General features: G+C 45.6%; 1 protein-coding gene across 1 annotated transcript in view; it reads right to left on the reverse strand.

The window, feature by feature from the left end:
- The window catches only part of CSMD2 (CUB and Sushi multiple domains 2), a 313890-nt gene that overhangs the window by 81291 nt on the left and 217420 nt on the right, over positions 1-15179 (reverse strand). Inside the window, 4 exon segments of the mRNA XM_072885005.1 lie at positions 5756-5943; positions 6465-6603; positions 9108-9299; positions 11187-11389. Coding sequence (XP_072741106.1) covers positions 5756-5943; positions 6465-6603; positions 9108-9299; positions 11187-11389 — 722 coding nt within the window.

Consider the following 15179-nt stretch of genomic DNA (forward strand, 5'->3'; position numbering starts at 1 on the left):
CACTGGAAAGCAAAGCCTTTGGCTCTCTGGGCAGCTCAGGTGAACGCATTCCCTCCTCATTCATCCTTATGCTTGTGAGACATCAGCCGTAGTCGGAGAAGTGAGCTTTTACCATCACTGTGAGTCAGCAGAATATTCCTGTACAGACCGGTCATCAGAGCCCACAGAAGTGACGAATCGCTTCGGTGCATCAGTCACCAGAGCACTGGAGATGAGCAGTGCAGTTGCATGGCCCAGAGTCCACTGTAGCACACAAGCCATTTGCAAGTGTAAATGCTTCATCTACTTTTCCAAAATATTTTTTCACTCCGCAAGCTTTTATTTCTCTGAATTGCTAATATTCACTTTTAGACCCTTTCATACTAAAGCTGCACCCAACGGCTTCCTGCTGACCACTTTATGCCTCTCTTGTTATTTTGAACAGTCTCACTGCCTTTCATCTAACAAGCTGATGTGGCTTCAACCTGTCAATCAGCCCCCCACCCCGCTGTCAGATGTCTTAGCCACGTGCTTGATCTCAGCCCTCTGCTCTTACTTTGAAGAATCATGACATTCAGCGCTCAAGTCTCTCTGTTGATTGCTGAAAAAAGGGTGGTGGCTGATGGCTGAGCAACAGCCCCACTGCTTTTGTTGTGTTTCCCCCATTCTTGACTGTTTCTCCGTTCCCTTGAGGGTCTGTGCCTGCAGGGACACCACTCACCTTAGAGGACGATGCATCCTGACACACTAGTCCTACGCATATCTCCAGCTGAACGCTCCTCTGCAGATGAACTGCCCCGATGATCCTCAGCCGTAGGCTACAAAGGGAGGCAGGAGCTCAACTTCAAGGAAGTATTTGGTTGCGTGGTGACAGCAAAAGGCTCATAGAGGGATGTGGGAAAAAGCCACAGCTTTCCCAGCCTTTGATTTATTAGGCTATGAAGTGAGTACAGCACAGCTTGCCCGTTTAGAATTAATGTTTTATTTTCACTCAGACACTTCAGAAATCAAGGACTTCACCCTGATGTCCCAATTAACATGGATTCAGGCTGCCAAATGTTTAGAAAAGAGTCAAGACAAAAACGCCATGAGAACTGGCTCATTAGTCCACAGAAAGCAGAAATTTTCTGTGCTTCCCCTTCTCCTTTCCCAAGGAAAACTCAAAGCCTGCATGAGCTCCTAGACCAGGAGGTCAGGCTTTCATCTGCACGTTAGAGAGCAGCTTCACCAGAGAGTGGTTGTCCGCCCAGTGCATCATGAACCCCATGTCTGTGAACATGTGCAAGCCTTTATTAAGAGCTAAGCCTTAAAGCAACACCGGGAGAAATTGTCTAGAAGACTTTTTTTTTCCCCACAACAGTCATCATGTACTGAAGACAGGACAAATTACATTAGGATCTTCCAGACCAGGGGCAGCCTTGGCATCCCGAGCAGCCCGGCTGCTGCCCCACCAGCTTGCCAGGAGCCCAGCATCCTCCGACTCATCCCAGCTAAATGGATGACCTTTTCCAAAGGACAGATCTGTTTTTCAAATGTAAGTTGTTTAGCGTCAAGCATCATCTCCCATTTCTCACTGTTTTAACGGCAAACAGGGCTGGATGTTCTTCAACAGCTTGCCTTGCAACGGATTTTACAGAATAGTGTTTCTGTGGGGAATTTCCACCTTAAATAACCCGTCAGTAATGCTGAATATATGTTTATAAGCTCAGGACGGGCAAAATAGTTCTGGCGAAATAACAACAGACTTGAAATAAGGCTTGGGGTTTGGGGTGGGTTTTTTTTCACTCCTTTGGAAGGGTGAAAAGTAATCAGTTTTGCTTCATTTGCTTTCAATTTCACGCCTCCTCACTTCTGGCCCACAACAGAAACAGGAAGTACTAAAAAGCGTGAGAAAACCTCCGGCTTCGGAGTATCCAACCTGGAAAGTCCTTCCTACCCTCTGCCCATGCATGAGGAGCCAAACCTAAACATGCACCTTGGGTCCCGTTCGGCACCAACCCATCAGGATAAGTTGCTCGGACGGAGGCAGTGATGGACGGAGTTTGACTTGCTTCTGTGGCCATGACAACAGGTCCCCAACACTCACAAAATATAGGGAGGGGGAATAATTTGGGAAAAGCTCTCCAAACGACTAGCCTGTCCTTTACATTACTAACGAAGTGTGGTCTCAATTTAAAAAAATCAGTCTATGAATACATAAAACGTATCTTAATGAAATCTGTGGTTTGCGAGATGCTGCAGTGCAAACTGAGTATTGGAATTCAGTTGATTTCCCAATGAGAAAAGATAATCTTCACTTTAGAGATTCATCCCTGGCCGAATTTAAAAGAGCGTCTGATAGCATTTTCTGGCAATCGCAGCTTAATGGAAGACCCTCATACCAAGGGGTCTTTTAAATTGACGGGAAACAGGTTTTGAAACTTACCCAGTGTTGCTCTGTAATCAGAAATCTCCCGAGTATAATTAAGACACACAAATATTATCTTGGTTCAAAAGACAATACATGTAGAGATACTGAGTTAAAAACCTTAGTTTTCTGTAGCTGAGGCACTTAAAAAAATTCTTAAGCAACAACTGGCACAAGAGATAAATCCTAGGTATATTGCAAGCCATTTCTTTCCTGTGTTTAAGCTTTTGGTTTGTAATTGTCTTTCCTATTTTGTAATCAAGAACTTAGCCTTTGCTTTGTTAGACTAATACCTGTTGAGCTCAAGCGAACCTGCTACGAACACAGCACATTGCTTTCACAGAAATGACAACATTCACTAAGTTGGTGTTGCAAATAAGCACTTTTTGTTAAGGATTATGATAACTTCAACAGACCTTAAACGGGATGCCTGAGCAGAGCATGTCTTCCTTTTCAGGAACCAGCCTGAACTAAAAAATCTACTCTCTACTGCTAAGTCATCCCAAGAATAAACTCCTCCCCAGCTGAAATCCCAAACTATTGCATTTAAGCTTCACCTGACCCTCTGAACCAATCCCAGGCTTTAGGCAGGCAGGAAACCAAACCTCTGTAAATTGAAGCGTGTGTGGGGAAAGCACACATCGGGTTTCTTTGCTGGTAACCTTAGTTTGATTTTTCATTCTGCTGCACAGCTGACAGTGCATTATGGGTGCAAAGCAAAAGATAGGAGTTCATCTATCAGCAATCCTGCTGGTGTACTCCTGTGTCAGTGCAGCTAAAGTGGGAAATTGCCTGGCTGAAAATCTGCCCTCAAACACCTTTCTATGGCATTGCTGCATTCCCACTTCGCTCTCACTGCCATGCTCTATGCAAAAACTGGCATAATAAAAGCCAAATTCATTCTTCTCTCTCTGTTTTCTCCATTCCTCCTGGCCCCAGAGGACAACTTTCTCTTGAAGAGCCATTGCCCCTGAAACAATTTCAAATGAAGTGCTGAGGCTGTTTGAAATTCACCCGACACACCGTAGCTGCAGGCTAGCAATACAGTCCCAGTCCCAGAGAAGATTCAGGATTTCAAGGAGGGACTGACAGATGGCTGCTTCGGTTTTTTTCCCCAAACATTACCAAAAGGGGACTACAAAGCCCTGGGTAATTAACAGTATTTCGCACACAGCTGACACAGGTGATATATGGTATTTAGGGAGCTAGGGGCAGAAGCCTACGTGGGCTGCAGCACTGACCAAACACGATGAGATGGCTGAGAGGAGACGGTGTCTTTGAACTGTACTTGGGATTCCACGCTGGCAAGGAGCCGAGCTCGGTATTTTATTTTCTTTCACACATGTTCCCTCCTGCATTTCTTTTCTTCTTCCTTCAATTCCCCGAAGTTCTATTTTCTGCTGCTTCTCAGACTTGAATCCCAGGTTCCTTTTAAAGTGCGGGGAAATTAATGAGCAAACTTAAAGCCTCATTCTTTTCTCCCAGCAGTTTGGCTTTGTGGGAAGTATGTAGGCGCAATTAACACTGTAGGAGTGTTTAGGAGAAAAATGCATTGCACAACCACCCTAATTTAATGAGATTTCATTTGTTAACCACTTTCTGGCTGCCCAAAAAGAAAGGGGAGAAGAAGAAAACCCAAGACTTAATTTTCAGTAAAATTAATTCTAATGAGAGCAGAAAACTTTTAATCTCTTGAATCTTAAGCAGTGCTGATTGTCTTATTGTTTCATAACTTTACTAGAGGGAAATTCATCTGTTCAGCATAACTAATAGGAATTGCCATTTCACTATCATTTAGCCTCTGGTCAGCTAAATTCAAAAGCAGGAGCCACAGACCGGAGACAGGGTATAGGAAAAGAGAATCGCCCAAGCACACAGAGAAAGCAGCAGCAGCCCTGAAAACGCAGCAACAGCCCATCAGCTCTCCAGCACGAGCTACTGCTGCTCCCACAGCACTCAGCTGGGCCAACAGGGCTCACCAGCCTGCTTCACAGTGTACACCACCGGGGCAAAGCCACGTTTCATAGCAGCACGCATCCAGTACACCTGAAGCCATCGGTGCTTTTTTCCCATACTGCACACTAGTCCATATAGGCCAGAGCAGGCTTGAAGAAGTGTTTCTTTCCAGCCCTGTTTTTTTCCCAGTTTTTAATCCTTTTCTCCATTCTGCATAATCCCGGCTCATCAGATCCAGCTTTTCAGAGCGTATTTTTTACTACAGTTTGTAACAACTCCATTCTTCCACCTACCCTATGCACAAACAAGGAACACACTCTGCCAAAGCCTCCCTTTTTTTCCCCATCTCCCAGAACAGCAGTGCCAGGGCTGTCACTCCTCAGCTTGCTCCATCGACAGAGAGCTAAAAGCACCCAGGGAAAACTCTAACCATTGCCCCTGCCTCTCACCATTAGAGCTGAAGCCACCAAAACGTTTTACTTCCTCCTCAAGCAAGCAAGAAAAAAACGCCACTGCTCTAACAGCACAGATACCTGTGAACTATTCTGTTCATTTTACTAATTATTAGCGAATTTTTAAGTAGATGCTTTAGAATCTTAAGTGAAGCAAAATGCACAGATTGCAGCAGAGCTCCACTGACTGAAGAGAGCTGAGCATCCACCTCCGTGATCCTCGCCTCTACACACAGCCACTCAATCATTTGGTACACTCGTGAATGACAGTATCAAAAATTCAGACCGAGATCCCATATTGGATAGGTATGTCTGCACCTCCTTTTCTTGGACAAAGCCGTTCTTGCCCCTAAGAATAAACCTTAAATCCATGGCAACGAGCAGTATTCCTAATAACCAGTTAACAGTTCAGCACTCTCTAGTACACTGAAAGCTCAAATCTGCAATGAAGCGGCATGTTCTGCTCACTAAGGAGAAGACAGAACTATTTAAATTCAGCGTGGAGCAAGAAAGATTATACAGAATACAGCCTGTATATAACTATATATTTTCTGGGAATCTCCCTTGATTTTCTTTAAAGGAAAAAAAATCAAAAACCAGAAAGATGTAAAAGCTTTCTTCTCTGTTAATGAGGGCCCCACACAGAAGCAGCTACATGTGACTGATCCTCAGCCACATAACAGTCCTTTTATGCTGCTCTTATCTACCTTATGCATCCTGGCTCTTCTGCCAGCCTACAGGATCCCCTCTCTTCAACTCCCAATTTTCTCTCCTGTGCCTCCTCATCAGCTTTGGTGGTAGCAAAACAGACAGCAGGATTACTGCCTGAAGAGGTTTCCACAGTTTCTAGAGCTTTTCCCATTTGGTTCAGCTGGGCGGTTGAACCTCAGAACAAGTGCACGTAAAATCCCACGTATTTGCTGAGTCAGCTGGGCCAGGTGCACCCCCGGACAGCTCTTACCTGTGTAGTCAATGACAAATCCAGTGTTGCTGACTGATGCATCGCTTCGGAAAGCAAGGAAGAGGTTGTTACTGCTGCTCTCTATCCTCTCGGGTAGCTGGGAGCCATAAAAGCTTCCGATCAGGGGGCTGAGTGAATCGGGTCCATCGTAGATATGAAGGAAATCATAGCCCGGCTCCAAACTGAAGCTGCAAAGCCAAAGGAAGAGTGCTTGAAGTATGAGCATGCTACAGCAGCCCCTGGAGAACAACAGAGACTGTGGTCTTGATGGGCTGTACAACTACACAGCTGAGAGACTGCTGCTGCCCCAAAACAGCTCCTCAGCTAAGTACAGGACATTTCTGTCTCTCTTCCATATGTCAGGATTCAAGGACTGGTGTTACAGTCAAGAGCACCAAAGCATAAGCCAGTGTTGCTGCAGGGGCTTCCTATGCTGCACCAGTTACATGGTTACGTTCTGTAAAACCATGGGTGTATCGAAGAGGAGCTGCAGTTGACGTACGTGCATCTTCTCCCAAATTAAGGTAACGTCTGAGAACAGATTACCCAGGACTATGGGACAGCCCTACCAGGTTTGGTTCGGTTCCTTCAGAGAGGAAAGGACCCCCAAGCAGACCCAGTTCACCCAGGCAGTGCCCCACCACTGGCACCCCCGCCCATCCCCGCAGGCAGCTACAGAAGGGGAACCAAAGAGCTCTCGGGTACGCACGTATTAAACACCAGGGCAATGACATAATCAGGAGAGACGGTCAGCTTCCAGTCACACTCCTTCCCCGGCGGGTAGGGCTCCGGGTACTGCGGGGACAAGATCACTCCTGCCGGTCCTGTCAAGATACCTCCACAGGGAGCTGGAAGGCAATCAGGCAAAGGGATGAGGCTTTGTCTTACAGAAACTTAAAAAAGAGTAGATGAGATGCAGGAAGGGGAGGGGGGGTGAGAGAGAGGGATAGATAAGGGGCAGAGAGGCAGTTTGCAAGGCTGGCTGACAGTAAGATATGTGTTACAAGAGCTTGCAGCGGCCCTAGCAGAGATGAGGGCTCTGTTACTCCAGACAGGGTAGCACACACAGAAACAGAGCCGTAGCTACTATTACAATCTTCGTATCTAAGTGAGCAACCAGAAGGAGAGAGAGATGCTTTATGCTTTTCTGTTGCGTTTATTTAGGCAACTCCTGGTCAAAGTCTGGATGGTTGCTAAATAAGTGAAAACATGTTGTCTGGGTCTAATGGCTTGTTCGTGTTTATTACAGTCACCAACACATTAAATGCCAAGCTGATTGAAAAATCCATTATTACTGTTTTAAGGCTGAAAGTGCCTGCATATATTTCCACTGTGGGAAATATTCACAATTGATTTATTACTGTCGGCCTCTCTGCAGTCTCTTCATGAGGGTCGATGCTCTAAGATTCCCCCCATTGCTCAGATCAGTCCTCCCAGATTTGGGATGGGGCGAGAGAGAGGGGAGCACAGTCTGTGTTAAACCCAGGTGTCTGACACTAACCAGCCTACAGCCAACACCGAGCAGGAAATGACCTAGCATGGGAGAGAACAAATCTTGGAAGGATCTTCCATGAAGGAGCGAGCACGTGTGTATATCTTGTGGGCTTTTATAAAGCCCTGCAAATACACAAGAATCTCCAGATACCAGGTAAAATGTAGTGGGGCTGTTCTATAAAGATCACAGTAGAGATTAAACTAGAGACCCTTCTCCAAGGCCCAAATGCAAGTTCTTCAATCAAGTCCATTTGCAGGCACTGAGAACTGTTATCCCTCTCGAATAGACAAGGAAATCACAGCACAGACAGTGAAGTTTAGCTGAAGGTCATGCACAAGTAACTTGGAAGAACCAGAAGCATCTATTCTGTGTCCATCTACCTTAATCTTAACCTTTAGGGTGCGTTCCTCTTCCAGACTGTAAAGTCAGGGAAAATTCAGGAAGAAACTAAAGTATACAGACTCATTTTTGAAAAGCCTAAGGGAGACGACTGTTCAACACCCTCTGATTTCTTTGAAAATCCAACCCATAGTCTCCAAAGGATTTAAAGTAGAAAGTGGTCCAAGCCATAGCTGTTTGGAGCTGGGTCAGGATGCAGACTTCAAATACCCCAGACCTCTGGGGGTTGTTTCAGCCGAGGTTCCAGTTCAGCCCACATTATTTAGGGACTGCAGTTGTACAATAAAGATGTGAAAATACATTTGAAATGCTAAATACAAACATAAAATCCAAGCCCTAAATTAAACTCCATTTTCCAATTCAGCTCTAACTAGGCAGCCTGTTACACAGTAACCATAAAACTGGTATTATTTGGCTACTGATTATTCCTCCAAATCCTTTGTCACTGAATAGAGGTAAGGAGCAAGACAGTGCTTTCAGCTTTTTCACCGAGCTTATGACTCCCAAAACAAGACTGCCAGACTTCTGTTCAAAAAGGACCTAACACAGTATCTCCACGTCAAACTGGAGACGACTCATGGGAATTCATCTCACACCAAGATTAAGGCACTGGCTACATTTCTCTGAAAAGGACTGAGAGCCCAGCTTCTGGTGTGAAAGAAAACTCAACAGGAGAATGATGAGATGGGCATGACGTGCAACAACATGATTTAGTTATAGCTCCGGGAAGACTAAAAGGACTGTCTCTTATCAGGCTGAGAGGGTGCCACACTAGATCATCAAGATAGTCATTCAGGAACCAAGTCATCCTGCGGGGAGCATAAATCCTGTGTATGCTGTAGAAATTTCCTAGCTGGCATTAAATCAGATGTTAGAAACAGAATTAACTGATTTTTCTTGCTTTGGATAACAGTGCATAAACAGGAATGAAGGTTACAGGATAAGTAATTTGTGGCTAGCATTTAACTGGCCAGCAAATTTGATGTTTATTGCTCTTATGTGCTTAGCATGACTATTTTTATGTGTTCCAGACATATTAAAAAGAATCACTTTTATGAGCTTCTTTTATTACCTTATGAACTCAAAGAAAATGTCAGATAGTTCTTTCTTGTGACAGAATTTGCTGTCTCCTCATGCAGAAATTATTCACCCATGACCCCAATCCTCTCTACCAGCCTGAGTTTTAAAGAAGCCTTTAATTTTGACTTGTCAGGTTAAATACCATCACTTACATTGCAGTATGTCCTATGAGCTTCCAGCATGAACTAGATTCTCGTTGTCCCAGACACTCTGGGGATAAACCTAAAAAGTAGTTCTACGAGGCAGCTACCCAAGACATATACACCTTGTCGTACACCTCTTCAAACCAGGTGGGACTCACCCCCGTCAGATACAGAAGTCTTGCAATGAAACAAGGCAGGGAAGCAGTGCCATGGGAGGATGGATGTGTGCTCATACCTATGCAGGAGGGAGGGTCTGGTTGCCAGAAAAATCTGTTCTCAATCTGCACACAAGTGATTTTGGCCTCCCCTTGCAGAGCGTATCCTGGATTACACTGGAAGACGATGGAGTCACCTGCCTCTTTGCTGTCACCACTCCGGCTCCCATTCTGGGGAATTCCTGGGTCATTGCAGGAAGTGGCAGTAGAAACTGAAGAGTATTAAAAATATATATTTAATATATATATATTTATATTTAATATAGGCTTTAATACCGGCTGTACTTAGACTCTGTCCTTAAACAGATATCCAAGCAATGGCTTCATTCTTCATCTCTCCTCCTTCAGTATCCCTTAAAGTTGCCACATACACAAAAACTGGCTTTTACTTTGCACTGAGCATCTGCCACTCCAGCTGGTAAAGGCTCTGGGGAATGGCAAGTTCAAGTGCACTACACAGAGTGCAAGTTTGATGTATAATTGTGCACATGCATGTTTACTTAATAAGTCCAGACATCCACTGATCTTACACGGCATTTTTATAGAATTCTGTGTCAGACACATGCTGCAAAATAAACTAATCCGCTAGCACTTTTCACTTCCCCTGAGTGGCAGAGCAATTTAGCCTTTAGCCCTGTGCAGCATCAAGCCTGACCTTTTAGAAATGCACGTGTTTCCCCCCCAGTCTCGCTGCTGCATCCCTTTGAGGCATGAGATGACCCCCTCAGCTTCTTCTCAGCTGGGGGCAGGCAGCACAGCTTCACCGCTGACTGCGCTCAAGGTCTGTCAACACTACAACAACTTAACAGTATAGAAAATCCCGGGGTAATAGAAGTTTTGCAAGCTTATATAGATCATTAAAGTTCACAAGATCCAAAACCGTATACTTCTGAGCTTAGGTCTGACTACTTTGTCACACCTTGTGAACAAAGGCTTTGAGCAGAAGCGTTCAATAAAGACCAGCTCCGTATCAGGCTGCGGAGCAGAGCTTATTTCCTGCTAAGTTGATGAGAGGCTGTTACACCTAGCCGGTTTAGAGAAAGCTCTTCTTAAAAGGGCCAGAGGAAATCCTTCTCTCTCCTTCTGTGCAACTGAAGTTAGCGGCCCAGTCTGGTCCTTCCTGGCAGGCTGAGACACAAGCCTGGCAAAGAAAGAGGACGGCAGAGCTGTGCTGGGTGACACAAAGCTCTCCCTCTGTCTTGGCCATCCCAGAAGGTCTTGTACCCAGCACAAACTCTTCCCAAAGAGCTAGCCTGCTCTCCCGGCCATGCAGGGCACCCCAAACAGAAAGCTATGGGCAAAAACTTGGGAGACACAGAATGAGCTCTGATGTTCAGATGTGTCTGAGTCTCAGGAAGGTCATATCATCATTCACCCAACAGCCTCCCTGTTTACTATCATCTCCAAAATAGGCATCTGCTGGCTGGTTACTGGACATGTCAGTGAAGGCCTGCGTCCTGGAAACCTGTGTGTGCATGTTGAAATGTATTACCCTAATATAATTGAAATTAAAGTGTTTGCAAGGCCAAGCCTTAGGTAACGGTCGCCAGGACTCAGGCAACGACAGATTGCAGTTGCATTACAGGTAGTGCTGCTGCTAGCAATGACATCCCCACAGCCGACAGAGCTTTTTGTGATCTGCATCTCAGGGGATCCAATTTGAGGGATTTTAAATAGACTTGGTTTTCAGAGATCACTGACCAAGTGCTCGCAGAACACCTGTGGGAAGTTGCCCGCATACTGGTGTCTCTAAGGGACCTGTGGGAATGTGGTGGAAAATATCCGTAATGCCTTCTTGTGTATTCTACAATGTACTGCTCTACATCTTGCTGCCAAGATCACCACTGTGAAGGTGACTGTAGCAGAGGGGAGCACAGAATTCACCTGCATTGCAAGCACAAAATACAAGAGTGTTTCTCTATTTGCAGAGACTGTACCCAAACGCAGTAGAGCACAAATGGCTGGAAGACCACACAGTTCCTGCTATCGTGTTCAATACAATGTCATTTGCTCAGCATCAGTAGCTTGCAGATAGACCGGAAATCACTTATCAGCAAAGCCAGGTTTGGACAATGGTGAAGAAACCATGTAAAGCCTACCTGAAAACTGAACAGCAAAGCCCTGCTTGCTTGTGAAGAAATCAGTGTTGAACTGAAGGATGACAGAGTTGAAAGTACTGTGGACATCGCCGGGTAAGATGGACCCGCTCATCTCCTTTAGGAGGATGCCATTCTCCACCGGACCATCCCAGATCCTCAGCACATCGTGGAACTCCTCAGTGTGGAAAACCATGAAATGGAGCCTGTGTGGCAAAATGAACTGGAAGTCAGACCACAAACTGAGCTCTGCCTTTTTTCCTGAAAGGATCAGAAATATGATTGGTACCAACCTAAGGCAGCTTGGCCCACAAGGCACGTGTTCTCTCCTGTTATCTGCAACTCAGCTTGGACAAAGTACTTTAGCCCTCTACCAAATTTCATCTGTCTATAAAACCCAAAACCTTAGTCGCATGCCTCCCTAATAAAACACAGCCATAAACAAAAAACAACTGAGTCACGGATACTAATATGTTTTCTGAAAAGCTGGGTCCTTTCTGGTGTTCTCTCCTGAGTGAACAAAATTACTAATCTCTCCTAAAAATCTTGAGGAACAAGGTAAAGGTCCAAAAGCCCATCGGGGGCAGTGGAAATGTCCCTAGCCAGAATATCACAGTTGGTTTTACACCCAAGGTGCTCAGACATTGCAACGAGTAGCTGTCACACAGACAAAAGGCTCAGTCAAGGACATATAGGAAACCTGTAGCAGAGGGATACAGGGGCTGTGAAAGAGAGGATGGGGCTTTGTCCGTAGTTTCACTGAGCTCTGTAACAGATAAACGCAGAAATATTGAGAAACTTATTCTAAAAAGCGAATTAGCAGAAACTGTGCCGGGGTCCCTTCAGACAACTTACATATATTCATCCAATTCACACATTGCCCCTATGCTCCACACACCAACCACCCTGGCTGTCCTTTTGCTTTTTTTGGTGTCCTGCAAGGAACAGTTTATTGTCAAGAGCCAGCATCTACTGATAAAATGCACTGATTTTTGTTACCTGCACTCAGATCAAAGAATTTGCTCCTGGCACCAAGCTAATCTTGTGTATCGGGGGAAAAAACGGAAAGGAAACAACCAACACCACTCTTAATTAAAACAGCATCATGCTGGAAAAGAAACCCTTACCAGGTGTTAACTGCCCTGGAGGTTAATAAAAAGGGGCAGAAGAGGGTGTGTGGGAGGGTGGCAAACAGGTGGGTACAAATTCTGAATGCTGGATTGCAGCACCTCCGAGGATTTTGACTTGTTTTACAAAATTCTGGATATTGCAAAACTGTATCTAGATCAGCTAACAGAATAACTTCAGCAAGAAATAAAGAAAAAGTGAGGCAGCACGACGCAGCTCTCCAAAATCCCTAGCAGGAAGGGAAGGGAGAGAAAAGAAAAATTAAGAAAGTGGAAGCTGGCAATGAAATTACATTGTGCTCTCAACGAGGTATTTATTCCGATGCTCTGAATGCAGATTTCTTTTCCTTACTCTCTGTATTTTATAGTTTTGTCTGCCCTGGAGAGAAGGCTGCAAGGCCTTCAGCGAGCGCAGCAAATGCTCCTTAGTCCTGAACTGCCTGCAGCAGTACTCCTCGGAGCTCTCATCTTCTGCTTTTAAACTAAAACAGGGCTATGCCTGTTTGGCACTTCCACAGCAAGTTCCCCAGGGAAAGCCCAAGATGCTGGCAGGAGTCATCGTGGTGAAGAAATTAACTCCTGAGCCTGTACCAGCGATGGACCTAAGGGGATGGGAGAAGGCCAGAAGTTCCCTTCATGCCCTGGTTCCCTTCAGGTCCCTTCAAGTTCCCTGACTGGATATTAGGAAAAATTTCTTTACTGAAAGGGTGGTCAAGTGTTGGAACAGGCTGCCCAGAGAGGTGATGGAGTCACTGTCCCTGGAGGAGTTCAAAAAATGTGTAGATGTGGCACTTCGGGACGTGGTTTAGTAGGCGTGGAGGTGCTGGGTTGATGGTTGCACTAGAGGATCCTAGAGGTCTTTTCCAGCTTTAATGATTCCATGATTCTATGCCCAGGAGAGGCCTGGTGGCACTCTGGGACAGGACAAACTTGGTCCCAACATCAATGCCTGGTAGGATGCTCCTCTTCCCACCCTGGGCTGGGGGGGTATAACACTGCGCTTCTCCCCACCAAACCAACCTCTGCTGTGGAAGGATGCGAAGCAGATGAATCCAGGCTTTTCCAAGAGCTTTGGGATCTTCCAAGATCAGAAGTACCATAAGTACTTCTTATGGTACTAAGCATAAGGTACTGTCATTATTATTGTTAACCCAAGGGAGTTAACAACTAAAGGCTGCGATATGTCAGGGTTCAGTCCCTTTCGCTCCTGCACTTAAAATGCCAACTGAAGAGAAGGCATTTAATTGCCTCTGTTTTTCATTGCCACGTTATCAGTGGCGGAAATACCATCTGACACAATGACATCAGGCTAACACGGGGTAACTCGAGGCACGCCAGTTTGAAACGGGGACAGAAATCTATAAACTGTACTGAGAAAAATTTGCAAAAAATAAAACAATTGGGTATTGTGCTTAAAACCCTGACAGCCCACGGAGGAAAACAAGGAAGCATTCGCTTGGCTGCTTTCCCATTTATCCGGGGCAAACATAAATAAATCTGGTAGAAGCACAAAAGGGAAAAAAAACCAACCACCCAACACTGCAGTGTACTCAGCAACAAAATGACGTCCACAGAATCCGACAGAAACCAAAAGAGCCGAATCATAAATCTACCTAGCAGAGACCTTGAGCAAAGAGGAAAAAAAAGCTAGACTCGAGGAAAATAAGAACAGATCATAGCAGAGCCGTTCTCCACAAGTGCGTTGGCCTGATTACGTTTGCTCTCAGGCTAACTGGTTCTCATTAGCCAAAACTGCCAGAGAAAACTCACTGCTGAAGACCTTGGGAACAGGTAGATGCTGGCAGAGACTGACCTGGGGCGGGGGGACAGCCTGGAGCTGCCACCGCTGGGGAGAGCTCACCACCAGCTCCCCGTGGGACCAAGGCTGCCTACAGCAACTCACCGCCCTCATTTATTTTTAAGAAACAACTTGCAGGCAAGGCTTCACCGTGAGGAGAAAGCCTTAGCATGATAACCATGACACAGTGGCAAGGCACAGGTTGTCCAACGCCAGTTGGTTCAGGAGTCTATTGGGATAGCTGATTTTATTAAGAAAACTGGTATGCTCTGGAGTAAATCAACAGGCACATCTGTAACCAAACAGCATGATTTTTCTATCAGCCTGCTTCTAGACCCAGCAGGGCTTCATTTAAGACAAGACAGAGACACTGCTTTAGCAGACAATGGCGAGGAAGAGAGTTTTATTCTTTCACTCTGACAATCCCAATTACATGCATGAAAATACAGCAAAAAGCAAATTAGGAATTGTGGTTATATATGTATGTGACAGAGAGAAAGTTCTTCCAGCTTAGCAAGGAGCAGAGAGGAGGAGAGACCAGCTCTGCACTGACAATCTCCACAATCTTTGGTGAGGCATTTAGTCCCAGCTCTTCAGAAAGCCCCTCCACACCTGGGCTCACCACCCTGGGGCTCTCTCTGCTAACGTTCCCCACCCAAGCTCTGGCCGCCCCAGCCTGGCTCTGCTGCGCAAGAGGCTGGGCTCCCAGCTGGAGCTGGCTTCAGCGGCTGAACGCAGCTGGGCACACTGGTAATGCCCACTCAGCTTGCAGCAAAGCCGCAGGCCTTTCGCGCTAACAGCAGTTTGCAGGGCCGCCCGCTGGCTCCCTGTCGCCCAGAGAGGGTTCCCAAACGTAAAAGCTGTTAAGTGTTATGTCCCTAGAAATCTCCAAGGAAGCAAACTGGAACATCCCAATATTCTCACTTATATTTCTAGATGAGAATGTGAAAAATGGAACCTGTCAATACAGCACCATCCATTAAACTAGGATTAGCAGTATCATTAAACCCTCTTATGACACTGAGATCACTGCTATACAATAAAATGTCACTGCCACTCCTAACTGTGTAT

The sequence above is a fragment of the Ciconia boyciana genome, chromosome 21 (genome assembly GCF_034638445.1).
Source record: "Ciconia boyciana chromosome 21, ASM3463844v1, whole genome shotgun sequence".
NCBI classification, from domain to species: Eukaryota; Metazoa; Chordata; class Aves; order Ciconiiformes; family Ciconiidae; genus Ciconia; species Ciconia boyciana.